We start from the raw sequence: 27,868 nt of genomic DNA on the forward strand, positions 1-27,868 counted from the left end.
GTGTGTGTGTGTGTGTGTGTGTGTGTGTGTGTGTGTGTGTGTGTGTGTGTGTGTGTGTGTGTGTGTGCGAGAGTATCAGCACACACATTTGTCTGAGTGTGTATGACCTCTTTTGTCCCTTCATCTCTTTTATGGCACACTTAGAGGCTCACAGATAGGGACAGAGGAACAGGGGCATCGCTCCTCCTTTCTCCGTCTAGTATCATTACATCAAAGCCGTTGAACTCTATAACATTTTTTATGATCTCCATTCATCTCCAATGTCAGTCCTGTCATGCCCGCTTCACATTATTGGAGAGAGCAGGCTGTATTGGACAGCATGCTTCTTCCCTACTCTCTTAAGCAGATAAAACAGTTCCAATAATATAAGTTAATGGTGGAGATCATTGTGCACTTTCTGTTTGGTTTCTAAGTGAATTTCGATTTAATTCCTATTATGGAAGATTAGCTATTGTCTCATTTTTATAAAACAAAATTAGCATTGTGCTTCTTGTTGTTGTGCACACGCTGCTTGTGACTAATATTGATTTATTACAACAAAGAAACTCTGAGCTTTAAGTTGTTCTCCCCGCGTATTTCAACATCATGATAAATGGCACTGTTAAAAACAAAGTTGGTCTGACTGTAACTTCTTTTTTATAGCTTAAAGATTAAAAAATGATACATCCTGTATATTATGTTTTGTCTCTGTCCTGTCCTCCATGTTTTTATCTTGCATCCTGTCATTCCAGTGGTTAGATGAGACGTGCAATCCCCAGTTTGAGTCCCACGGCTCCCAAACCCAGCGGCAGCTCAAAGAAACTCTCTACGACACCATCATCGACTACTTTGACAAGGGCAAGGTCAGCATGCTTCACTTTCTAAACTCCGCCTTCATAGAATAATGTGAGGATTTGAAAAATGTTAATCAATGCTCCAAGATCAATTAAAGTAAGACTTTTCACTCTGGAGAATGTTTTTAGCAGGAGAGTTGGAAATTACCATAACTTTCTGAATTCTTTTCACAAAACGATAAAGAAATCACAATACTCAGCATACACATTTGTTTTTGTTTTTGGGGCGGGGGGTAAGCAAAAGCCTACAAAATCAGAATTCAATGCACAGACTTTTATTTTGGAAAATGTTCCTTTCCTGTATCAAACATTCAGTATCTTTTCAGGATGAAAAAGTGTTGAACTCATGCAGTCATAGTCTCTGTGCTTTATGTTGGTGTCACATTCACCTTGTGTTCTCTATGAGTGCTTTATGTTTTCTGAAGCTGTGAAAGAGACATTTTCCTCCACTCTCCAGAGACCTGAAAACAGATTTTCTCGAGATGATTTCCCACCACGACAGCTGGTGCTGCCGATTTATTAGCAGATGGTGTAATGAAGGACACTTCTTTCTTTCCTTGTGTGTGTTTGTGTGTGTGTGTGTGTGTGTGTGTGTGTGTGTGTGTGTGTGTGTGTGTGTGTGTGTGTGTGTGTGTGTGTGTGTGTGTGTGTGTGTGTTTAGATGTGGGAAGAGGCCATCACTCTGTGTAAGGAACTAGCTGAACAGTACGAAAACGAGATCTTTGATTACGAGTTACTCAGCAAGAGACTGGTAATACATGACTATCTCAAACATTCATGTTTTATCTTCTGCACAGTAATCATGATCTCACATTTTTTTCTATATTTCTCTGAACCTTCTGCCCTAAATTCCCTTCATAGATGTTAGAGATGTCCTTAGGTGTAAGACGGTGTTTGAAGGAGAGGGAGAGACTTCAGGCAATTTCTATACAAATATTCAAGTTTTCGGATAGCAGCAGTAACATACAGTAGCTCACTTCCAGTGCACTTGTGTAACTGGCCCTTGTTAACTTAAATATGTGAGTAATGGAAATAAAATATGTACAGTACATTGGTCAAATAGTTGTCTGTGGCCTTTATACCGTAAAACTAAATCTATGCAAATTGACCGACAGCCAGTGTGTAAGTTTTAAATTGCACACGTTTACTTAACCTTTGAAAATACTGTTCCAAATCAGCAGTTTCCAGACTAAATTAGTCATCTGCACTCTTACATATTACCAACCATTCAGCATAACCATTCATCCATGTTTAAAAATGAATACTTACTTGACACTTGAAGTCCTCCTTTTAAATTAATCTTTTTCTGAAGAACTCTGGTTTGAGCTTCCACAATTACCATATGACCCCAAAAGTGTAATTCCTCAATGCCAATCATCAGCCATATCAAACCCCTCCAAAGCCTTCTTACTTTGTCTTCTCAATCACTCTTCTGTTTTAACTTGCTTTGACACCACAGCAGAAGCGATTCCCTCCATGCCCAAATCCAGCACAACCTTCTCCTCTATCTCCCCGCCCTTCCCCCCTCCCCACAGAGAATTACACTTTTTCAACCAATGGAAAACTGTATTTCTTTCTTTCTTTATACCACTGCAGCAGTGGCCTCTCTTAGCTAATGCCAAATGTATGTGGTTATATAAATGACAGATATTGCCCTTGGTTCCCGTGCACTTTAGTTTTTCTACATCTATCACCATCAAAGTCCCAGCATTCTGCTGAGGGTAGCTTTGTCATTGGCACAGGCTAATAAAACTGCAACGGCTGCACATGGTGCATATCTCTCTCTCTCTCTCCCCTGAACACATCCTCTGTCTCTATGTCTCTCTTTGTCTCTTCTCTCTCTCTCTCTCTCTCTCTCTCTCTCTCTCTCTCTCTCTCTCTCTCTTGCACAATCTGATATCAACAAGTAATTAACAGGCCAGGATCAATGACAGAGTTGTTTGCCCTGGATTAACATTACAACTAACCAATCAGTGGCACGTTTTCATTGTGATGTCATTGATAGTGCGACGTGAAGGTAAATAAAAAAATAAATACAAAAAAACAGCCGCCAAGCCATCGCAGACAAGTGTATTAATCCAGGGCAAACAACTTCGTCATTGATCCTGGCCTGTTAATTACTTGGTATCAGATCGTGCCTACATACATACACACAATTCATTTAGGTGAACTAAAATATATACATTTAAAAATGAAAAGAAAAACAAGAAAACAACAACAGTATATTAATATTATATATATATATATATATATATATATATATATATATATATATATATATATAAACTGTGAGGAGATGAACTAGATGTTATGTGTTGTGCTGTTTGTCTCTGAGGCTGTGACATGCACTCACATATCTCGCTGCTTCTACAGCGCTGACACTATTTTTTCCAAGTAGATGTTGCATTTTTGTCTGGTCAGAGAGTGTATCAAAATCTGTAAGTTTACATTACATGCTCTCTCTCTCTCTCTCTCTCTCTCTCTCTCTCTCTCTCTCTCTCTTTAGGAGAAACAAGCCAAGTTCTATGAAAACATTATGAAGATCTTGAGGCCTAAGCCGGACTACTTTGCAGTGGGCTACTATGGACAGGGCTACCCTCCATTTCTCAGGGTTTGTGTTTATCACTGTTTGGTGGGAATAGAAACAATATTACAAAAAGAAAGTTATCACTTTTCGTAGAGTAGAAGCACACCATTATTCACAAAGGTATCACTGATTCCCTTCCTTTTACTGTACATAGGGCTCATAATAACTTTTTCTCTCCATTATCAGCACTGAAGCTAAGCTGTTTAAAATTGCAACAGTGGACAAGTTTCTAAACACACCAGCAAGATAGTTAACAGAATGGGACATAAAGTACCTTCTGGGGACATTGTGGATCTGTGGATTTCAGCAAACTGCAGAAATAAGATATTCCATTGTTTTTTTTGTTACAGTATATTCATTATATGCGTGTATCTGCTGTGGTAAGGAATATTATAAATTCAGTGACTCCGTTTTTATAGGGACAGGGCAGTAAAAAGAGACCAGGCATAGGCCCACTTTGAGAAATGCAGTGTCCTATTGAATAAAGTCAAAATCAGAAAAAGAGAATTTCCCTGTGTTGATCACAGAAGAAATAAGGGCTTAATCATTATCATTAGTAACACCAGTACATTCCCTATGGCTTCAGAACAAGGTGTTTATCCACCGTGGCAAGGAGTACGAACGCAGAGAGGATTTTCAGAACCAGCTCATGAGCCAGTTCCCCAGCGCCGTGCGCCTCAACATAACCACCATGCCAGGAGACGACATCAAGAACTCTCCTCTGCAGTGTATCCTTCTGGCAGCAAATACAAAGTATTTGGGTTGTTGATCTAAGATCCTGTTTATTTCCAAAAGAAAATATCATGGGACCTTTTACCTAGAAACACAATAAAAACATACACAGACATCTTTGTGTATTAGATCTATTCATCTAGACAGTTTTGGTCTGGATCTCAATAAAAGCTTTGTTGACTTTGTTTGTACGTTTTGCTTTACCACCTCTGTGTATTAAAACCCAGCTGCTGGAGGTCTGAAGCATCGCTCAACTCTCAGTTTGTACATTCTGACCCAGGGACGTAGACACCCTCCAACATGTAGTGATGTTTTATTCCTGAGTGATCTGAACCAGACATCCAGTGTTTCACAGTGCAGCCAGTCCTCGAGATTCCTCCTCGCCTGAAGAACAAACCGGTCCCCGACCAGATTATCAAGTCAGTGAAATAGCGCGTTTAATTGTTTAAATATTTCCATTAACCCTTGTGTTGTCTTCCCGTTGACCATGAACTTGTTGTCTTTTGGGCTCATAATTAAAATTGAACTTTTTTTGAGGTGCTTTTCCCAACGTTTTTGTCCCTTTTTTCGATACTTTTGACGTTTTTTAAAACGTTTTTGTCACTTTTCTGAAATTCTTTTTTTTAATTTAAATTCATGGTCAATAAACCTAATTTACATGACATTATACCAAATTTTTAAGTTAAAAAAGCAGAAATCATGAATTATTTTGACTATTAGTTAAGACTAGAGGATGTTGAGTGGATCACAGACTGTCAAAGTTTAGTCAGGACACGGTTTTGAAACCATTTAACATTTACATTTTTGTAAATGCTATGAAATTGAATAAAACACCCAAAATTGTATGTAAATAATCTTTTCTTTTTTAAATGTTGTATGGGTTCTATAAAATGTACATCCATGTTATTTATGGGCAATTTGGTTGAAAGAATCCCATATCTGTGATATTAAAAACTTTGAAAATGGGTCAAATTTTAGAAATGTGATGGTCTGTGAAATGACATGCAGTTCTAATGATGTCACACTTCCCTCTTCATAAATTATTTTTTTTTTCTTTGTTTGACTTCTAACCTCTCTCTCTCTCTCTCTCTTTTCTTACACCCTGTGCAGCTTCTACAAGTCCAACTACGTGCAACGTTTTCACTATTCCAGACCGGTGAGGAAAGGACCTGTGGACCCAAACAATGAGTTTGTTGTGAGTTTTTGTTCTTTTGTTTTTTTAATGGAAAATATTTACGTACGCATTGTTATCAGTCTGAAAAAAATAAGTTCCTGTTCTATAAAATAATAGGATTTTATTCAACAGCAGAGTGTGGTATAATTATACGATAAGACATCAGATTATGTTGTAAGATTTCAGATGAGCACTTTAAATGCAACTTCAGATTCATGTAATACTGTGTAAGATTAGATATCAGATTGTGTAGTGATGAAGGAAAGAAGTAAAACAAAATACAAAAATAGAGAGTGCCTCATGTTTAAAGTAAAGAACAAAAAAGAAGGGAAAAACTGAGATAAAAAGAAATAGGCCTATGCAGGACCTGTGGGAAGAAGTAGGGGTGTGATTATCTCTCCCAGGGATGATGTTTTTGTCTCCTGATACTAAGAGATATATTTATTCTTGTAGGGATCTGATTTACTCTCCTTAGACCTATGGGAATTACTCGCATCTTCTGAGTAGAATGTTGATTGAAGGAATTGTAATTGAAGTGGACAAAAGTGACTGGAAACGCAAGACAGAAAATGGGAAGTTATTGGGAAGTAATTTTAGTAGAAGGTCCAGAGGTTTACTCCTCGACGTAGCGGCCGCAGGTTTGACTCCGCTCTGCGACCCTTTGCTGCGTGTCATTCCTCCTCTCTTTCCCCTTTCACGTTGTCAGCTGTCCTATAGAAATAAAGGCCTGACATGCCCAAAAGATTATCTTTAAAAAAACAAACAAGTAATGACTTTCTCATGGATGTAAATATCTAAATAACTGAGTCCACAATGGCTCCCACATCTCTGTACCTGAGCAAAGGGGGAATGTTTCAAATAATGCTAAAAGACTGCAATGTTTTAAAAAAAAAAAAAAAAAAAACATGTAAAGGTGACATCCTCCCCCACGTGGTCTTTTTAAAGCAAAAGGGTTATAATTTGTCAATGTTGGATATGGATATTCTATTCTTCAACATTTACCATTAATCACTCCACTGCAGCAAACATCTGAACAGGAGTTAAAGTGTCTCAAAAGATTTCAGACTTGAATACAAGATATCTTGTTATGAATATTCACAAGTGGAAAAAGGCACATCTAATTGCTTTCTTCTTTGTTCTCCTTTCCATTTCGGTGTTTTAGTCTATGTGGATTGAACGCACAACCTTCACAACTGTGTATAAGCTGCCAGGGATCCTGCGCTGGTTTGAGGCTACTGATTTGAAACATGTAAGTCTGTGGGGGGGTTTCTACTCCATATTTGACTTGTATGTTTGCTTTGGGAAATTGCCTGATTCCTGATCTTTTCACCACGGACTGCATTCCTTTTTCACTGAATTTTGTATTCTCTATCTCCCACATCCCACCCTCAAAACCTCCCTCCCTTTCTTCCTTCTCTCTGCTCTTTCCACCACTTGGCTTCTCTGTCCAGACTACCTTGTCTCCATTGGAGAACGCCATAGAGACCATGGAGTCCACCAATGAGAAGATTCTGACCATGATTAACCAATACCAGGCTGACTGGACCCTTCCCATCAACCCCCTCTCCATGCTGCTCAATGGCATCGTGGACCCAGCTGTCATGGGCGGCTTTGCCAAGTATGAAAAGGTAAACTGTAAAGAACCGGCCCAATAATCCTCCCCAATTTATAGCCCTCACAAATACACTGCTCTGGAAAAGTCAGTTATTAATCTACAGACTGCCTGGGCATTTGAAACGTATAGTCACATTTCTTTGAATTAGATTTTAATATTTCCTCTTTTATCAGGCATTCTTTACCGAAGAGTACAATCAGCAGCACCCAGAGGACAGAGATAAACTGCTACGCCTCAAAGACCTCATCGCATGGCAGGTACTGAACACTCTAACACACATTATCACATAGTTACACATCACATATAGTTAATATATAGTTATAAGTGTGTTGCATTTATGTGGAAGTTCTGTTGACACCTAATATTTGTATTTATAGATCCCATTACTGGGCGGAGGGATCTCTCTCCATGGGAAGAGAGTGATGGATGACCTCCGTCCTTTCCATGAGCGCATGGAGGAGTGTTTCAAACAGCTGAAGAAGAAAGTGGAGAAGGAGTACGGAGTGAGAGAGCTGGTAAGAACTACGGGATAAAGGATAAAAGAGGGAGAAGTGAGACAAAAAAAGTGGCGACTTGTGTGGAGTGGAGACTTAGGCCTGTTTCTCTGTAATGCAAAACATTTTCTTTTTTTAAGGCTTGACGCAGAGTTACTGTGGTAGAGATATGAAGCTAATGATGCTGCAAATGAGCTGACCCAGGCCAATTTTAACGATCAAAGTACTCACAAAAGCCTCTGACTGTAGTGTCGATATGGGATTTGTACCTTTAAATTTCTCTACAATCAGAACATATTTTGGATGGTCTGACTGGGGCTAAGTATGGTCATTAACTTGTAAATTGGCTCTGGCCTTCAGGAGAGATTAAACTAATGATGAGTGGAGTGTGATGTGCTGTTTTTAAGAGTATTCTAGTGATGTACTTCTGCTTTCTTTCACTGTCACCATCTATGAAAAGTACTATCCTAGTAGTCTTGTCTAATTATCTGGATATTATATATATACTATTGTTCAACTCTATTTCCAGCCGGACTTGGATGAGAGGAAGTCCACTCGTCCACGCTCCATGCTGCGCTCCATTCGTCAGTCCATCATCTCCATCTCCTCCCTGCAGGGATCGGAATGTGGTACTCCAACCAAGCTCCATGCAGACAGGTAGCATACACACATATGTGTTGACAGATTCATTTATATAGTGACCTTAGAGTGTGAAGAGAACCCCAACATTCATAACAAGAATGACACTCATTTACTATTTTGCAATAAAATGGCCACCAATGTGTTCTAATGAATGGCATGCATCGCAGCAAAAACTGCAAAGATGCATTATTCATGAAAAATTCACTCCAGAACAACGTGGATATGAAAATCCAACATTTTAACCATTTCATGTGCTACTCACACCCTTCCTGCCTCCTCCCAGGGACCTCACCCCTGAGTCACCCACCTCCTGGACCTCCACCCTGCCGCGCTCCAGCGGCAGCTTGAGTGCAAGTGCAGTGGAGGGGGTGATGCTGGTGGGCGATTCAGAGGTCAAACTGAGGAAGAGTAAGAAGAAGAAGAAGAGGAGCAGCATGATCTTCATCACAGAGGAAAGAGAAAAGATGAATACACTGGATTGCAAACGGGTGAGATTGATCTTCAGTGGGAGGTAGATCATGGGATGAGAGAGGAGAAAATATGAGGAAGGAAGGGAAGAAATGATGTTTAAGTAATAGAGCTGAGTATCTGTGGAAGTGCTGTTGCTGAGTTTTGTGTGATTTCTGTCTCCCTCTAGCTGTCCAAGAAACAGGAGTTCCGCAGTGACACCAACTTGTCTGAACCGAATGAAGGAAATGTGTTGCTGACCAATGCCAACTCCAGATCCCTGCCAGCCATCACAGGTGACTAACGTGCACAAATGAACATGGTGCTGCATAGTGTGTTGTAATTAAGTTACACCTGTAAATCAAGGGCCCGCAAAGTCCAAATATAAAGTCCTGACCTAAGAAGAAGTACTGTGGGGTTTTTTTTCCTGACTGAAGGGAAAACCCAGTGTGTGTTTTTAAAAAAGAATTGGCAATGTAGCAGTAATAGCCTGACCTAACACAAACTCTGATGTAAGGTGGCAAATTGGTGAATCGGTCATGTCAGTTGTAATATTTTCGGAAGTGGGCAGCAATTTCATCTAGTTCATATTTCATTGTTTAAGTTACATAACCCTGCTCCTAAAAATAGTGCATCAAATCCCAAATCACTGATGTTTCTCTGGCATCCTGCCCTGTTGGACAAGGCCAGCTGAGCCAGCATCGACTGTGGTGTTAAAACACCACCTCTGTTTAGCACCGCTGGCTACAAGCTGTACAGCCGCATTGAACATACACACAGTGCCACCAGTGTTGCCAGAGCACACAGTTCATCAGTAGAACAGCTGCAAGAGCACAATTAGTCACTTTAAATGGCTGCAGAAGGAGGCAGAGATCTTCATTGTAAGCTGATTATCAGTGAGACACAAACGTAACTCCTCAGTTGTTTCCGTGTGTAGGCCTGTCCTTGGCGGTGGTGGGGGGAGCAGAGGAGGTGGACTCTGCCAGAGTCAGGAGGGACAGTAAGAGCATTTCAGTCTGTGGGACCTCTGATCGAACAGCGGACAGACGCTCAAGGGGCGTCATTAACCTCCTCTTCAAGTCCAAGGTGAGCCCAACAGGTTTAATGCAGCCTCATAGAGAAACATCAGGTTGTAATTCAAGAATGTGAACTACAGTTTTGGTACAGATTGGTTAAATTTTGGGCAATACACTGATTTGCTTTCTTGCTGAGACTGAGGAGGGAAGATAACACTCCGATGTATCTATGCTAAATATAAAGCTACAGCCAGGTGATGATTAGCTTAGCATAAAGGGTGGAAACAGGAGGAAACAGTTTGACTGGCTCTGTCCAATAGTAAACAATACTATGCTGTGGTTATGTATGCTAAGATAGCCGGCTGGTGGCTGGCTTCATATTTATCGCACAGAGGAGCAGTGGTATCGATCATTTCATCTAACTCTTGGCAAGAAAGCAAATAAGCATTTTTCCCCAAAATCTTATCTAGATTATTCCAAACAGTGTTGAAATGTAAACAGATATGTATTATTTTAAAATTTGCACACTAACACAATATTCCAAATTAAAATCATGGACTGTTTTCAGTAATTTTTACCCTTAACTAACTTAGTAAAATCTTGTGTTTACATTATGGATGTTTGCTTGTTTCAACAGAGCTCCAAATCAGACGATGTGAAGCCCAGTGATTCAGCCAAAGACAGTGCCAATCATTTCTGAAATCCATTAATTTTTTTATTTTCTGTTTTCTTCACTGTTTTCTAATTCACACACACTCACTCACTCACTCAGTCACTCACTTACTCACTCACTCACTCTGTCTGTCTGTTGCCTTAACATGATTGATTTAGCTTGTCAATAAAGACTATTTTTGTGGCATGACCTTTTGCCTGGTAATTTAAATGATTTGCAGTGAAGCTGGAAAATGCCATCTTACAGCTTTTAAATCAATTCTGCTTCTACCAGAATGAACAAACACAAACCATCCCGCCAACGTGCTTGATTAAAAAGCTTTTTATTATACGGTTTTCAGCATTGTATTGACTGCCTGAAGTTAATGGGAAAATAATCATTTGATAAAGCACAACGGTTACTGTGTCCTTCCAAAGGACTTTAAACAGGACAGGCTGCCAAAAAGCTTTGGAGCTGATACAACAAAAGAAAAGAAAGTTAGAAATTCAAAAATAATAGGGAGCTACAAACTGTGGAGGCCACTGTTACTGCTCCAGCATTTTTTTGTGTGCACACAGAGAGGAGAAACTGTTTAGTATTTATTTTCTCCAATCATATTGTATATGGTGCATGCGGAACAACCATTTACTTTTATTTAAAACTCTGAATCAATCTTAAATTAATAGTTTGACATTTTTTGCTAATCACCTCCTGGCTCTAGTTTAATAAAGTATATATCTCTGCAGTGGCATCACAAAAATATAGCTTTTTCTCCAAAAATGTACTTGAGTTAAGAGTAAAAGTTATGCTTCAATAAAACCTACTTCAACAATTTACTAAAAAATGTCACTTAAGTACATTTAACGGAGTAAATGTAACTTGTCACTACCCACCTCTGCTCTTGACAAGAAAGCATATGCGCCTTATTCCTGAAATGTTGAGCTATTGCTTTAAACTTCACACATAACGACCAGTATATTTCTCAAGATGCATGAAACTTGCAACATTCACACAGGGTGATTTATTCTTAGATGATGTCATAGGTGCTGGTTGTTCTTTTGGGGGGGTCACACAAAATAAATACTTAGTAATTGAGTATCAGAGTTGCCAGCTCTGCTGTGTGAGTTAGTTCTTAAAGTTGTAAAATAAGAGGGAGTGTGAATAATGTAAGAGACAGTGTCTGTACGGCTCCCTGGGCCTAAGGAACTCTTGTGGGCCAGAGGAAAAAGCAAACTCAGTGTGATGAGCTGATTCCCCCTTTTTTCTTGCAGCAGAAGAAAGAATGTGAGTAGAGGACACATTGCACGCTCAAGGCCCGTGTGGAACTTCATTTAATGACTTGAGTTATCTTGCCCATACTTAGTTTATTGGTTTTTACCCAGGTGAACAGTCATCTTGCAGGTCCATCCTGGCTTATTCTGAATGCATGCAACTAAACCCCTTTAAAATCCTGACAGACAGTGAAGACGTGAGGTGGGCAGGAAACAGTTCTTCTTAGTCTTAGTTTCTCCATTGACTTTAGTGACATTTTGCTAAAGATCTTAAGATAAATTGTTAAAAGAGCAGACATGCTGTCACTTATTATGAATAAGAATTAGCCAGTGCAGTCAACAATTTGGTATGCTCTTCTAAATCTGTGTCTTACAACTCTGAATGGCTTATGTGTCTAACATGTCATATCACCATTTTACTAACTTGTACGGCGTCTTTTGACATTTTATCAAGATCTCCATCATGACTGTTGTATTTTATGTATGACTCATTGCATGTTGCTGCTCTATATCTTTGCATTGAAAAAAATGGCTATGATCAGTATTGCTGAGCTGTGTTTTGTGGCTTCATATTACCTGCTTGCTCTTTCCTGCTTCTCTGGTATCAAAACATCTCGCCAAAGGACTACAGTTAAAAACACTGCCACATTTACAGTAATGTTGATTAATGTGCGTTGTCCATATACATAAATGAAATTAGATGAAATAATATATCCCCTAAATTGGTTAAAGGGCATTATGTTAGACTGTTTTAATGATTCATAGATGTGGATGATATCACACATTTGCCCAGTGGTGCTTTTATTTCCTCACGGTCTCTCTGTCCCATGGAAGTGCTGCTGACAGTCAGGGTGATTAAGAACAATGGAGACATTTTTCCTTTCCCTTAATAATACTGTCATTATCTGGTGCCATGCTGACCACCAGCTTTCTCAACAGCTAATTTAAAGTGGCAGAATAGCCTTTTAAAACTCCTCCTGCAGTGCTGTAGTGCAATACTAGATTCTGGAGAGGAGATCTTCTGATTAAACCATTGCTCCATGACCACAGGGTTATCTCACTTCTGCAAAAAAAAAGGGATGGATTGGTGGCTAAATTAAATAATATGCTGTATATTCTCGCAGGGTATGAAGGAGCTGCATCGCATCACTGACCAACAGATTAAATCCTGGAAATACTGGTCCACAAAATCTCTGGTGTGTGATGAAAGAAATGTGTAAAACATTGCATTTTAAAATCTAGAAGTAAGATGCAAGCTCACAAAGCTATTAAGGATTTATTTGAAAACTTGCTCAAAACCTAGGACTCGTTATTGGCTCGTGGCTATATTCATGATATTCATATCAAAATTAATGAGCTTTTTTGCATTCCAGATGGAAAACCTGTCAGCAACTCTGCAGTTATTATTTGGTGTTTTATTTAACCTCTGAAGGCATGCCATAGTATTGTGATGTAGATTGAAGTTCTGCATCTGTAAAGGTGCTCTGTTCTGTTCAGTTTGTGTCTGTGGGTCAACCGGTCAGACAGCCTATTACATTTGGAGGCTTGCATGTGCAGTGTTATTATTGTCTGGTTAAAGCAGATAATGTGTCCTTGCACAACCTACTGTTAGGTTAGGTGGGTTTAATGACTATACTAAAAAACATAATATCCTCAATCCTCAGAGCACCTTGCTGGCTTTTTATGAGGAAGTGATCAGCAATCACTGCTGAGTTACAGTTAATAAGCACATTTTGTTTCAGTGTGATAGAATTTGGAACATTTTAAAAGAATCAAATACACGCCCATTAAGAAATCAATTTCATTGACAAAAGCATAGGATGTTGTATTCTAAAGATTCAAAGGAGGACATGAGTTGTTATGTCTGCAGTATAACATAAACAATCTTGCTTCTACAAAGTCCCAGTGAATACCCCTGCTTTATGGAAATGTCAAAGATTACATTTGTTCAACAGAAGGTTTAAAGTACTTCCGTGATTCCTGAGTTTTCTGTACACAAAATGCAGAAAAAGACTGTGTTTGTACCTGGCTGATGTATATCCATTGATATATATATATATATATATACAAAAATGTTAAAGCGTGGTTTTACACCAAAGAAAAAAATTGATGTGATCAAATGATCCAATAAACTGACAGACACATGCATATACAGTATGCATAGAATGCTGGAGGCTGTGGACAGACAGGTTTGGGTGTATATTTAAATATATATATATATATATATATATATATATATATATATATATATATATATATATATATATATATATATACACACACATATATATATATATATATATATATATATATATATATATATATATATATATATATATATATATATAAACACAACTGTAGCTTGTTAGCGATTCCCCCAGAAAGCTAAAATCATCAAAGACTTGAAAGAGTGGATGCATTTGTTTAACGCTGTTTGAAATGTTACTGTCAGGAGACATGATTAAAGCACAATTGAACATGAAAAGGTCTTTAATTTATTTAGGATGGAGTGAAGTGGTCAGTGAATGATTGATGCGCTCACTGTGGGCTTTTTAATATCTATCTAAACTGAGCACAGCTGCACTGAGATCAGCTGGGCCTGAGATCTGAGTCTGTGTCAACCTGACTGGAGGATGACAGACACGACTGAGCAGCTCCACTCTGTCTGAAAGCACAATTCATTTCATAATGAGCAGTTGATGGCAAAGTAATAAAGGTGGTAATTTGAAAACAGTGATATCAATGTGTAGCGCAGTGGAAGCAAGCTCATTTACAGCTAATTTCAAGCAAATTATAGATTAGCATCAGAACTCCTACTTCCTCATAAGCTTTGTCATTATTATTGAAATGGTGGCAGTGCAAAAACTGTATCGTATCACAATAACTGACAACAGCCTGTAGGTCTGATGGCAGGATCATGTCTCCACAGCATCATAATGAGAGTTTTAGTTATGACTGTTGTCCACTGGGGGGCAGTAAAGCATTGATGTGAGGCTTTAAAGGAAGGAGAATGATCACATAGACCAGCATGCTTGTTGTGAATCCCAGAGGAAAAAAAAATATAAAGCATTGCAGCAATTCCCTGTTTAACTTTCAGCACCTTAAAGACAAAGTGACAGAAGGTGTAGTTGTTTTATCTTTACAGACAGTTTTGAGTGTTTTCTCACATTAGAGAGGCTTCAGTGAATCTCTGCTTCTCACACCTGCTGGTGATTTTAGTCATAGTCACCTTACGTCATGATCAGGGACTTTCTGCTCATCCCGACTCCCAGCCAGCATCCTCATCAAGATGGCAGCCATCCAGCTGAAACATGAAGCGTAACTCATAACTATAAAACTGATGATATATGAAACACACTGTTCACAGGCTTCTTCTCTCTTAACCTTCACCGTGAAATGCACTTCCTCCTTTTGGCCACTGAACCCTTGAACATCTGACAACACTCTCTCAGTGGATGATTGTGCGACACAAGTTATGGATGGGCTTAACACCTGAATTGTTCTTGAAGTTCAGAAGAGAACAACGAGTGTTATGATCTCTCTTTAGTCTTCCATCTTGAAATTAAATGGTTACAATTAGGTCTAAAATATTGGATTTTCGCCCTTTCAAAGTTACATTAATGCACAAGGACAGTTTTCTCATTCCCTCAGCTCTCTGTTTGCCTTTGGTCAGCAGTGTTTTGATCTATGCTTCCCTGCTTCCAGCAAGGTCTTGAATTGCAATCCAGTAGTCTTCAGTCTTTGTGTTTGTGCAGATAAAGGATAGTTAGGGTTAGGCAACACTATGAATATTTGTCACATCAGTAATTGTGTCCTTGGTGTCTGGTAATAATATCAGAGAGTGGGAACAGTGCACAAGAAGCACAGCCATTGTACTAGAAAATATTCTTCTGTCTCCTCCTGTTTTTAGCTTTCTCTGTGTTTATAACTAAACACTGACTTGACTTTTCTTATATGGTTATGTTAATTGCTGGCTAGTTAGTCCCAACAGGATGGGTAAGATTATTTTTGTGTGAGTTTGTGTTGAACTCTGTTTCTTTCAATACAAAGTTTCACACAGGACAGTGGCTGCCTAAACTGCTCCATAACACAACAGATGCCACTGGTGTTACACATTGACAAAAGTGTCAAAGAGTAGAAACAGACAAGTAACCGAACTCAAGGTGGCTTTAAGAGCTGCTTTTTTGTTGTTGTTGAAATTCCCACTCCAGCCTGTAGAGTGCAGTGTTGAAATGTGCCAGCAGTGAGCTCTTCCACTCTGGCTGATGGGTGAAGCTGATGTGTTAGGAATGAAAGCTGTTGAATAGTCGAGACAACTCTGTAAATCAAGTCTGATAACGGTTCGGTTATCAGCCGTCCTCCTCTTCCCACCCTCTACTCTTCTACTGTCACTTCACCAACCTCTCCATTCCTTCTTGTAATTGCTTTGTTCTTGCTTTGCCAACAATGTGTATACTATCACCCTGGGGTGAAATGAGTCTGGCTAATATGGAGGTTTGGTTTTTAGAGCAGCTTCAATAAGACTTACAATATGGCTTTAAATAGCAGCCTCAAACAGAGTTGAAATATAGCTTTAAGTTGACATTTAAGCCTTTATTTTTACTTTCCTTCATCAGAATGCTCCGAAAATGTACAGGGACATTCCCTGTTGTCCTCCCTCTCCTCCTCACTCTTTCCAGCCCATTTTACCCTCCCTCTAAAACTCCTGAAACACTCTCCATCTCTCTGACAGGTTTCACCAACAGCTGATGGGGGAGCAGAAAGTGGAACAGTGCTGCTGTGAGTTTTAATGGGGCTCCTTGGTAATCCTTAATCTGACAGCTCATCAAAGCAGATCGTGCATGCTCACCAGGATGCATGTGAGTGTAATGTACCACATGTTATCTGTGCCTGCAGGCATGTGAGTATGGGTTATGTATAATATACTGTAGCAGCACATATGCTGTATAATATATGTGGTTCAGCGTAAAATTGCAGATGAATTGTAGTATTCCAGTATTTGCAGAACTAATGACCGATTTCAATGCACAGTTTAATCTCAGAATTACTGTAATGACAAGGTTGTACACATCTAGGTGTCTGCTTTCTCATAATTCACTGTATTTTGTATATAGAGAATATAGAAACAGAGATGTATTTGGTAGAAAGCTCTGTTGCAAAATTGAAATTTCGCACCAGTAAAAAGGGAGAGCAGGAAGAGATCAACGCAAACCCCCAGAACTTCATAACGCAGTCCGATGTCAACTACAGTGCAGCATGTGTACCGGTGGAGCATCCACTCCATGAGCCAGTCAATATCCCACATGCTGTGTGTGAAGTGAGACAAAATGCAACACTACCAACTTTTGGATCTGATGTGATCTTTGTAGGACACCTGTCAATGTGTTCGCCAGGCACCAGCTGCTCTGCTTTAGCAGAAAAGCCAAGACATATGCACAGTAGAGGGGAAACCAAATAACCTGTGGTGTGAGCATGGTATTTTAGATTAATGGTCAGAGTCTGCCAGTCTGTGTACTTTTACACTTGTGTGTATTCCAGCATTCCTTCCTCCTGGTATGTAGAAGTAAGCTAATTGCAAATTGTAATCCGCATGATTCAGTACCTTTAATCAGTCATAACAGCAGTGCAGCCCATTAGTTTGTGAGTAATCAGGATTTGTGTCAAACTACATGCTGTGTAATGGTTGAGGATTCATGGAACATTAACTGTTTAGAAGGAAAGGTTTAACATTTTGGGGAAATTCAGTTAGATGGGAAGACTGGAAATCATGAAGACTGGAAACAGGAAGAAATAGCTATCTTGGCTCTGTCCATTCAAATCAAATCTGCCCACCAGCACCTTAAACGCAGTGAAAACATTTTTTCTTACCCTGTAAAATATCTCAACATCTACTGGATGAATTTGGTACAGATATTCATGGAGACTTTAAATATAGTGCTATCATCAGGTAAAAATATTCTTTTGTCCAATACTTTGGTTAACAACAAATAAAGTTGAGTTGGTAATATACAGATTCCAATACTACAGTATTGCATGTGAAATACTGAAGTGACAAAATGTCTGTTTAAAAAATAAGGTGGTGCTGAGCTGAATTAAGGCATATATATATATATATCCATGACTAAGACCATACCAATTGGAACAGATCTCATGGCTCAACCTGCCTGGGCTGTGACACTGCAGGCAGACATTTGATTTCCACCAGACAGGAGCAGTGAGGGCAGCAGCTCTAGCTCAGTTTGATCGAATGCATCATCGGTGGCTGGAATTAAAGTTTGGTAAGCGGGATCCATCTCATCCTGCAACACGCTTTATAGAAGTGAGACTAATTTGTGTGACATTCACAGGTAGCAGAAGGGCAGGCATCAGCAGAGAATGACCACCTAATTGGCGATGGCCATACTCAAGGCTATGTAAGCTCAGCGCCTGAAATGTGAGGATATCTCCTTGGCCTAATGACAGTCTGTGCATGCCAGAGACACAATGGCTGCAGAGAGGAGGAAATGGAGAGGAAGTAAGCTTGAGGGAGACTGAAATGAGAGGATATTATCTGTCGGTGGAAGAAAGAAATGAGGTGAGCCAGCGAGTGGGGTGCTTTGTGTTGAGAATTTTGAACTGAGATTACATTTTGATAAAAACAATGCAAGAAAAATTAATTTAGACTTCATCTTGCTTTAGTCGGCATGCTAAGATGTTGTGTGCATACAAAAAAAGCTCCCTGGATCAAAACATTGAATGCTGAGTCATATGCCACACACACACACACTCATATGTAAAATTGTTTTTCCATGATATTGTAGAGTTTGCATCTCGTAGTGTTGACCCCAGTAGAGGGATCTGGTTGCTGCTTATTTGACAAAGTGCCTGTCACTCAAGGCTGTGACCTTTAATCTACCTTCTGGCAGGAAAATGGTTTCCACAGCTACCAGCCTGCAGTTATGATTAGGACCCTTTACCAAATAAAAATCCTAAGTGGTGCTGAAGCTGACAGGCCAATCAAATGCCTCAGTGTGACTTAGTTCATGTTTGCATTCTTGAATCTAAGCTTATAGTAATTAACGCTTCTCTTAATCGTCTACACTGCCAGCTAATTGGAATCCGTCCGTGTTTTACTCCCCAGAGCAGACAGACTTCCATTGACTCATTTCGAGGAGATTATCTGATTTTTATTGGACTGTACCCTGGGAATTGTGCAAGTTTTACAGCACAATGAAAAATGGTAAAACAGGATTGCGTTACCTAAGACAATGAGGATGCCGCTTGACAAATCAACTTTTCTAGCCAAATTGTAGCTTATATAAACAGTATATGAAAAACCTAAACAAAAAATGAAGTCTACTTTCATATTAAGCAGCTAAAATTCCATGTTTCGTCCAAGTTATTAAGCAAACAAAGTTCAAATGTACTGTATTCTTATCAATAAACATGCACACAAAATAATAAAAAAGTAATAATAGAATAAAAACACAACAATAATAGTTTAATAATATTAAAGTACTATTTTGGCAAGGCATTATTTGTACATTTTGAGGAGTTTATTGGGTGAAGCTTCTTTGGTGTAGTTTGTAAATCAAATTAAATCACCATTATCAAGTGTTAAACACAAACTTTTGACTGTGAACACATGTTCTTACCAAGCATATTAAAAGAATCTGAAGTCCAGCAGGCACCATGATGGACTCAAGCTTGTGTTAAACAAAGTGTGCATACAGTACGATCAGCAGACTTTGTCAGGACTTAAAGGGAGTGTGTGTGTGAAAAGTCACATCTTGGTCATTAATGCAAAATACTTTGAGTGATCCACAGGGGAAATGAGCACTCATCTCTGGGGAATCACCCTGGGTATCTGACTGTCCACCCACTGATTACTGTAGGCAGTAACTGTTGTCACCAGAGGCCTGGTTGCCAAGGTGACTGCCTTCTGTCACCTCCCGTTCTTATTGCTTCCTGCTGCTCTCCACTGTCTGCTGCGCTTTCACTCTCACACTCTCCTTGTCTTTTTCTTTTCAAAGGGCAAGTGCTCGCAAACTTCTTGCGCGCGTGTGTGTGTTTATTCATGTACACATCTGTATGCGTATGTCTGTGGGTGTGTATAACTATATACCTGTGATTGTGTGTGTGTGTGTGTGTGTTTGTGTGTATCTTTTCAAAGAACAAGCGCTCACAATCTTCTTGCGCATGCATGTGTGTGTGTGTGCGTGTGTGTGTGCGTGCGTGCGTGCATGCTTGTGTGTGTGTGCATGCGTCAGTAACAGCATGTCTGTATGAGAGGCCGTATAGGAGGTAATTCATACTTCTGTCTTACACACACTATCATAATCTTGCATATACACCACTATACTCATACACACACACTATTATAATCCTTTTACATGTATGTATGAGAGGGTATAGTTGTGTATGTGAGAGAGTATAGTAGTGTGTGTGTGAGAGTATAACATTGTATGTGAGATAGTATAGTAGTATATGTGAGAGAGTATAGTAGTGTATGTGAGAGAGTATAGTAGTATATGTGAGAGAGTATAGTAGTATATGTGAGAGAGTATAGTAGTATATGTGAGAGTAGAGTAGTGTGTGTGAGAGTATAGCATTGTATGTGAAATAGTATAGTAGTATATGTGAGAGAGTATAGTAGTGTGTGTGAGAGAGTATAGTAGTATATGTGAGAGAGTATAGTAGTGTGTGTGAGAGAGTATAGTAGTGTGTGTGAGAGAGTATAGTAGTATATGTGAGAGAGTATAGTAGTATATGTGAGAGAGTATAGTAGTGTGTGTGAGAGAGTATAGTAGTGTGTGTGAGAGAGTTTGATTGAAACGGAAGGGAGTTTGATTACTCAGCTCCTGATTGGTGCGGTATTTGACGGTCAACTTCCTGCACTATATTATTATTCATTATAATAGTTTGGCTGAAGTGGAGCTGTAATGGATAGAGAGAGGCTAACTGAAGCTGTGGGTCTTGAAATAATAATTTAGGAAATGATGAGCTATTGTCAACGATGTCTCGACAATTAAATTAAGTCCAACAGAGCTCTGATTCGGAGATGCAGAGATTATTCAGGGGTGGAACTGCAAATCCAGTCAGACCTGGCTCCAGGCTAGCACTGCTACTTCTAGCTAGCTCAATGGAACACGGAGGACCCCGTTACCAGACGAGACAGCGTTTCGGTGGATCGTCGTCGAAATCCAGGAAGAGGTAAGTTGATAAAAAAAATAGCCAAGGACCCCTTTTTTATTAACGTCATCCTATCTGCAGGGTCCCCCCCAAATTAATGTTAGCATGGTTAGCGCCTAGCTAGTTGCTACCCACATATAACACGGGCTAGCCATTTTCCATTGAAAACTTTGCAATATCTCCACTAGCTAGCTAGTGCTAGTTAATATGATGAAGCAAGTTTGAGCAAGCTGTGTGAAATAATTTCAGAAATCAGGTTTCCGAATTAAATCTGCTTACATGAGAGAGACGATACATTGGCCCTCATTTATGAAACGCGCGTACGACCTAAAACAGGCGTACGACGGGCGTACGCCGATTCCTACGCAAAGCTCGGCATTTATCAATTTGGACGTGAGCGTACTCAGCGTAGGCTGCGATCATATCTCACGTCTGGTCTGAACTCGTGTACGCAAGTTTTCGAGTCAGTGTGGACTTGCGGTGCAGCATATAATCAGTTTAACAGGAGAAGGAGAAGTCATCAGTTGATCACGTATCAGTAATGGCAGATCTGGCTCTTTTAGAAGACCTCTATGCGCCGGTGTGCAACATTGTTTTAGCCTGTGGGGTTCTGCACAACATCGCACAGGAAGACACAGTGCCATAAATGTAGTGATGGAGCCAGATGACCCGATGCCCAGAGAGCAGTGTCCAGAACAGACACCAACTGAGGGCTATATGAAGGAGACAGGATATTATTCCTCACTTTTAAAAGGTAGCCTATAGTGTTATGTTTGGCAATGATATTCAATACAGGAAACATGACGATGCACAACATTTTTATTTATTCTTCAGGTTTTTGTTTCTCTTTCAAGTGAATGATTTATTTCTGCCACTGACCAAGTTATTTTGGCTTGTTTTTCCAGCCCCTCTGCTGACAGGGTCCAGCAAGGGGGCGGAGGACACGCGCTCTCCCTCAGCTGTTGCCTCGTTCCGACGAACACGAGTAAAATAAAAGACACTGCATAAACTCCGCTACCGTGTGTTTATTTAATTATAGGTTAACCTACATGTAGGCCTAATAGATTGCAATAGAAGCCTGTATATTACTATTAGGACTATAGAAAATGTGTCAAGGATGTATAAATTAAATAGGCTAAACTTCAGCTGGAGTCCGATTTACTACGGCAACACTGTTGATCGCATCAGTGATCTCTTTTCATCCTGCATTCTTTCTACAGCCTTTAATACCAGTTTTCAGGCTGCCAAAAAGTACACACGTTAGTGCAAATGAACCAGAGATATCAGGGTTTCAATCTCCACCTCTGAAAAGTGCCGCTTCTCAGCCGGTGTTCTGTCGATTTATGCTACCTATCGAGATGTGCTACTTAGCGGTTCTGCGCATGCGCACGACCCACAAGCATGGTCTGATTCCCCGCCCATAAATCTATGCAACCTTGCGGTCGGACATACGGCCGATACTGTGGTTAATAGAGTAATATCTAATAAATAATTTATTCATTGTACCTTTTGATAGCGTATATTTGTCTATCAGAATATGCTACCACTGAAATATTCAATAAATATAATTTAATAGAATATCAAAATATGCTCCTTATCTCCTGACAGTGTACATGGAGTGAGTAGTGGTGCAATATATAATGATTCTGTTGGGGGAGCATTATTTGATAGGGTATATTTGTCTATCAGAATATGCTACCACTGAAATATTCAATAAAGATATAATGGAGTATCAAAATATTCTCAAATAAACATAAGATGTCAATACTGTTAGAGTTATACCTCTATGGGATTCAGCCTGCCTGCACATTTGGAAATATGCAGGCAAATATATCACATAAGGAAGCACATTTCGATAGGGCAGCGCGACCCGATAGACTCTACTATCGATTTACGCTACGGTAGCATTTTTCGACAAGGCAGCATAGATCGTCAGAACACCGGATTACGTCTTGCCATGTCGTAAATTGTAGGGGCGAGGCCTCAAAACCCAGAATATATTGGGGCGCGATATTTAAATGACGATCGTTTCCAGCCGCCGCATTTATCAATGTACGACCATTCTTACGCTCGGATTTGGTGTGATCCACGTGAACTGTCGTAAGATGTTTCATGTTCAATGCACCACGTTAGGTTGATAAAAGGGCCACTGTCTGTAAAGCCCTTTGATTAACCACAGTATATTTTACTGTACAATGTACATTTGACTTTGACTAGGAGAAAAAGCTAGCAGCTAGCAGCAGCAGTTATGGAAGCATACTGGTAATTGTAGTACCCATTGCTGCGCTCCTGTTATTACATTTCAAACACATTGTAATTTGCTATTCAGTGCGCAGCTTATTGCAATGTAGTTCTGCATTTATTGGATTTCACCTATCTTTGGGTAAAGAGAGAGTAGGCGTTTTACATCAAAGGTAGGTTAAATAAGAATGCTCGGTCTTGCATCGGCTGGCTAGCTAGCTGAGTTGCAATCATCTGACTGGGTGACGATATTTAGCCCGTGTGTGTCTTTGAGTACCATGAAAAGCGCTATATAAATAAAATGTATTATTATTATCATTATTATTATTATTATTAAAGAGTGCAATATACATGTTTACATATGTTTATTACAGTCAATAATAATCTAAATACTACTAAGCAGGGCTCTCAAGTGCTTATTAAGCATTTTAGAATGTCACTCTTGCCCCAACTTGAGATCCCTGATTAAGTGTGGTGAAGCCACATATTTGTTTTTATATTTCTGCAATCTGTGTGATTTGTTTCTGACTTTCATATGAATGTTTAAACCAGGCTTGGTCAGTGCTAAATATACTGCTGTGATTAAAGGAGTTAAATAAAAGATGTCATTCATATAAATTCATGCATCACCTAATTTCATCATCACATACAGGCCTGGCCTCCAGGAATGAACAGTTTGTTTAATATATCTAATCATGTGTTGTTCATACTATACAATGATTTATTACAGATTATCTGGCCAATGCTGGGTGTCTAAGGCCTTTGAAACGCATAGAAGACAAAGATCTCTTGGTGGAGGATATCATGTTTCAGTTGGTTCATCGAGTTAGTGGAGCACTTCAAAGGTTTGTGTAACTCAATTTTTTAGCAAACATAATTAACCCTTCTAAGGTGTTCATATTTTTGTTCCACAGCCAATGTTCCTGGGTCTGGTGGACCCACCACATTATTAGGCTTTTAAATCAATACAGCCATAACAATTTATGTAAAAATACTAAACAGAGGTTTACTTAAGCTCAATTACCAATGATGGATACATCATTTATGGTTCATATTTGCCATTTACTCCTGTGAGATCATATGATCATGATTTTTCGTGAGTAAACAAGGAAATTCAATTATAAAAAAAAAAAAAAAAAAAAAGAAACAAGATTTTTCATTCATTATCATCAATCATTATCATTATTGGTGCTTATTTCTTAGAACTTAATCAGAACAGGTGAAAGTACTTGAAATGTAACAATTTTGTAACTTTGTGTGAGAATAGCAGGTACAAAGTTTCATAGCACCTACAATTATTACACTGTAATAATTACACTTGGGTCCAGTAGACCCGAACACCTCATTTGTATTAGTTATGTGTAGGGGGGTGTACCGTGTACATTAATTGAAAATAAGTTATTTTTTATGTTCTTCAAAGAAAATGAGCCAAGGCCAATGAGTTTGAGTTAGAAGAAATAATAAATAGCATCATTTTTATTTTAGCAAACATTGAAAACAGTTCCCACAGACCTGAACACCTTACAAGGGTTAAGAATAATGAAAGATTTTAACATATTTTTAAAAGCCAGTGTACAACCAAACACTCCGAATAAAGGCTTGCATGTATCATATAAAATAACTTAAAGAACATCACGTTTTAGATAGTTGTCAAAGACAAGGCCTTTTTGCATGATGAAAAACACTGAACTGTCTTATAAGTCATCCCTTTCATGTGCTGTGTGATAATTTATCCAATTTGAAAAATGATATTTGTATCTTCTCATGATACATTTTTACAGGTTCAGGGAGGGGATGAAGACCCTTAGTGTTCTTGATGCAATAAGAATGCACCCAGATGCTTTCAGACCGCTGTTTTGTCACGAGCCATCCCCACTCACAGCTGATGTACTAGAACAGCTCTTTGAAATTCGACTGTCAGCAGTGGGCAGGAACAAAAGAAGGGCAGAGGAATGTGTGGTTGCATTTTGGAGGGACTACCTGCTGGATGTTGAGGGTAAGTATTATTGCTAGTTATGGAATAAAAATCTTTTCATATGCCCTTCTGTCTGTCTTTGTCTTTCCCTCCTTTTTAAAAGTTTTCTACATGCTAGGTTTAATTTCTTTTTTGGTGTTCTTTGGTGTATTTCTTTTTCAGAGCAAGAGGGACCCTTGCAACTTGGGGGTATCCTGGCCTTTGCGACGGGAGCAAACGATATTCCACCCCTGGCCTTCTCCCCACTACCTTCAGGGGTTTTTCTCCATGAGCTGCCCCTCAGACAAGGCCGTCATTTACCCACCGCAAACACATGCATTAACTGCTTCAAGTTGACAGTCCTGAAAAAATTCGAGGATTTTAAGGATTTTGCATTAAAAAACACCCAGGGATTTGTTCAGGAATGACTTCCAAGAACTCCTTAATATACATTATTAAAATCTGTTGCCTTTTGAACTTGACTAAATTGAAGAGGCATCGTTGTCAATAACTCACCATTTCCTAATACATTATTAATGTCTTGTTTAAACAATTGAAAATGGAATAATCATTTGACTTAAAAGGAAACTTTTCACTGGCCTTTTATTAACCTTTATTAATTGCCTTGACACTAATGAAGTTGCTCACTGATAGAGTTCACTAGGCTCAAAAATAATTGAATGCCATGGTTACACACACACTACTATACTCTCTCACATACACAACTATACCCTCTCATACATACATGTAAAAGGATTATAATAGTGTGTGTGTATGAGTATAGTGGTGTATATGCAAGATTATGATAGTGTGTGTAAGACAGAAGTATGAATTACCTCCTATACGGCCTCTCATACATATGTCTGTGTTATCAGTCACACAGAGTGGCCACTGTCTCCCCTGGTGATGGACTGTTGTGCCAGTCTGTTGCAGCAGCTCACAACACGTCTGTCAGTACTGGGCTGGAAAGTAAGAAAGAGTTGTGTTGTTGTTTATTCAACCTTTCCTTTCCCCACCTTCCTTCTTCCAATCGTTGTTTCCTCTTTCCTCTATCCCCCCTGTGTAACTGTGTTTTTTATTCAATTTTCCATCCATTTTTCTCTTTCCTTTTTCCCTATCCCTCACGTATTTTCTTTCTCACGTGCTTTCCTTCCTTTGCTTCTCTGGTGCCCTCTTCTTTCCATTAACCTTTTCCTCCCTCCTTGTTTTTGTACCTACATTTTTTTCCTCCTTTCTCCGTCTTTGTCTTCCTTTCCTTCCTTGCTTCGGTGAGTCCAACCTGGTTTCATGTTCTTTCAGTAATCCTCTTCCATTACCTTTCACATTTCCTTCCACCCCTCTTCCATCTCCCTGCCTATCTTGTGCACTTTTTATTTTCTTTTCTTCCTTTTCCTCTTCCTTACTAGACTTTTCTCTATCTTTTCTCTTTTTTATTTCTACTCATCTGTAGGGGGAAAATGTTGCTGGGAATTGCAGAGGTATGAAAGGAATGAACAATAATTGTATTGAAATGGAGGACCACATTCATGCAGTGAAAAAGAGGAAGATCATCCTCAGGCACAAATAAGGCATATTGGAAATTAGTTTTTCAGGAATTTTCCATGAACTAAAGCACTAACAGTAATAGACGTGTGAGATAATGGCTGCAGTTGTCTTAACCTCAGCCTCCACACATAGGACCTTATATTCAATGATAAATTAACCCAGAGAAACAAAAACAAAAGTTGTGGACCATTACACAGACCGATATTTGACCTGTATATCTGCAGATGAGAATGTGATTGCTTTTGGGAGAGTGAGACACACTACACTACAGATAGTAATTGCAACCTGGCAATAGATGGGGAATAAAGAGAGAGAGAAGGAATCACGGTTTAAGGTCAGAGGGACACATGTTTAAAAAGCTCCAAGCTGTGTGTGCTTGGCTGCCAGAAGGATGCTGAGCTCTGCCCGGCCCGTATCGGAGCAATACGGACCTCCTGGAACTGTGTGCATTGCAGAATATGTGCCTCCCCTCTGTCGTCCCACTGGTTGCTATTTTTTTTAAATTTTCACTCTTGCATTCTCACCGTTCGTTTAGCTTATTACCGTATTCAAATTATTTGTAATGCTTACAATTTGAATTTGCAAATGTGATCAGAGAAGAAAACATACGACAAGTAATTTTAAATTTGAGTTGTGAATGCAAAGTACACTATCTGCTCTGCCTACTTAGCCACTGGGACACCCAAGGCCTGTCAAACCCTTTGCCTTTTACTGCTCTTTATGGTTCTCGTTCTCTTTGTCCATTTGTATGTTCTTCTCTCAGCAGAATTGTAATTGGTATAAGAGTTTATGGAGGACAGGCAGGTCCCACAGAACGGCCAGTCCTCTGTGTGAGTCTAATTAAACACTGCTTTCTCATTCTTCTGAGCCCTCTTTCTTCCTCTCTTCCCTCTTACATCCCTGTGATGCACAGTGGGCTCGTTAATTACTCTGGAGTTTCCAGATCAGCATGCTCTGTCTTAACGTCATCCAGTGTAGGAACATCCTGTACAAGCACTTATGGAACTGTATACAGTAGCACTGACGCTCTGTTTGCATTACTAGTAATGAAAGGCAGCTGACTGAGCTGTTGCACATGTTTGTTTTTTACTCTAGCCAGATGGTTCTCTTGCATTTTCCTATAAGGGAGCGTGAGTGTGTGCCACTTTGATGTTAAGTGTGTATCACAAAGGTGCAGTCACCATTCCCTGTTCTTCTCTTAGATCGAGATAAAAGGGCACAGCATCTCTCATCTCAAACTGATATCTGACAACCAGAAAGGAAAGACATTGCGTGATGTTACATGATGTTCTATAAGCATGATGTTGTAACTATGTCATGTAAGATGTGTCTTGCCATTATGTGCGGTCTTAGGATAGGTCAGTGACCTTATGCAAGCAGTAAAAAGAACAAATCCTATAAGACTTGTGTGTTCTGCTTTCCCATAAGAAACCATTAACTCTCTCTTCAGTGAGAGAGAGGGGGACAATTTAACTAAAGGTACACTTTCTCCAT

At 39.3% G+C, this 27,868-nt stretch overlaps 2 protein-coding genes across 2 annotated transcripts in view; both read left to right on the top strand.

Moving 5' to 3' along the window:
* Window positions 1-10,403, top strand: part of dock2 (dedicator of cytokinesis 2) — a 101,008-nt gene extending 90,605 nt beyond the window's left edge. The window contains exons 37-51 of the mRNA XM_028588898.1: window positions 732-842; window positions 1,495-1,584; window positions 3,340-3,444; window positions 4,007-4,148; window positions 4,490-4,571; window positions 5,263-5,347; window positions 6,489-6,575; window positions 6,778-6,954; window positions 7,115-7,198; window positions 7,319-7,456; window positions 7,965-8,092; window positions 8,361-8,565; window positions 8,715-8,820; window positions 9,462-9,610; window positions 10,178-10,403. Coding sequence (XP_028444699.1) covers window positions 732-842; window positions 1,495-1,584; window positions 3,340-3,444; window positions 4,007-4,148; window positions 4,490-4,571; window positions 5,263-5,347; window positions 6,489-6,575; window positions 6,778-6,954; window positions 7,115-7,198; window positions 7,319-7,456; window positions 7,965-8,092; window positions 8,361-8,565; window positions 8,715-8,820; window positions 9,462-9,610; window positions 10,178-10,240 — 1,752 coding nt within the window. The 3' untranslated portion in view covers window positions 10,241-10,403. The remainder of the gene's footprint in view (window positions 1-731; window positions 843-1,494; window positions 1,585-3,339; window positions 3,445-4,006; window positions 4,149-4,489; window positions 4,572-5,262; window positions 5,348-6,488; window positions 6,576-6,777; window positions 6,955-7,114; window positions 7,199-7,318; window positions 7,457-7,964; window positions 8,093-8,360; window positions 8,566-8,714; window positions 8,821-9,461; window positions 9,611-10,177) is intronic.
* Window positions 10,404-20,582: 10,179 nt separating this feature from the next.
* Window positions 20,583-27,772, top strand: LOC114562997 (G2/M phase-specific E3 ubiquitin-protein ligase). The gene is made up of 4 exons (XM_028589740.1): window positions 20,583-20,655; window positions 23,606-23,720; window positions 24,657-24,871; window positions 25,013-27,772. Exons 2-4 carry the CDS (start codon window positions 23,680-23,682, stop codon window positions 25,255-25,257), a joined length of 501 nt encoding a protein of 166 aa, XP_028445541.1. The 5' UTR covers window positions 20,583-20,655; window positions 23,606-23,679; the 3' UTR covers window positions 25,258-27,772.
* Window positions 27,773-27,868: the final 96 nt, after the last annotated feature.

Source organism: Perca flavescens, chromosome 10, assembly GCF_004354835.1.
Source record: "Perca flavescens isolate YP-PL-M2 chromosome 10, PFLA_1.0, whole genome shotgun sequence".
Classification (NCBI taxonomy): Eukaryota; Metazoa; Chordata; class Actinopteri; order Perciformes; family Percidae; genus Perca; species Perca flavescens.

Bases quoted from the DNA above. Each gene is read 5' to 3' on its own strand.
- LOC114562997 (XM_028589740.1), top strand. From the start codon at position 23,680: ATGTTTCAGTTGGTTCATCGAGTTAGTGGAGCACTTCAAAG. The intron at 23,721-24,656 runs GTTTGTGTAACT...ACATTTTTACAG, and splicing joins GTTAGTGGAGCACTTCAAAG to GTTCAGGGAGGGGATGAAGA. The intron at 24,872-25,012 runs GTAAGTATTATT...TTTCTTTTTCAG, and splicing joins CTACCTGCTGGATGTTGAGG to AGCAAGAGGGACCCTTGCAA.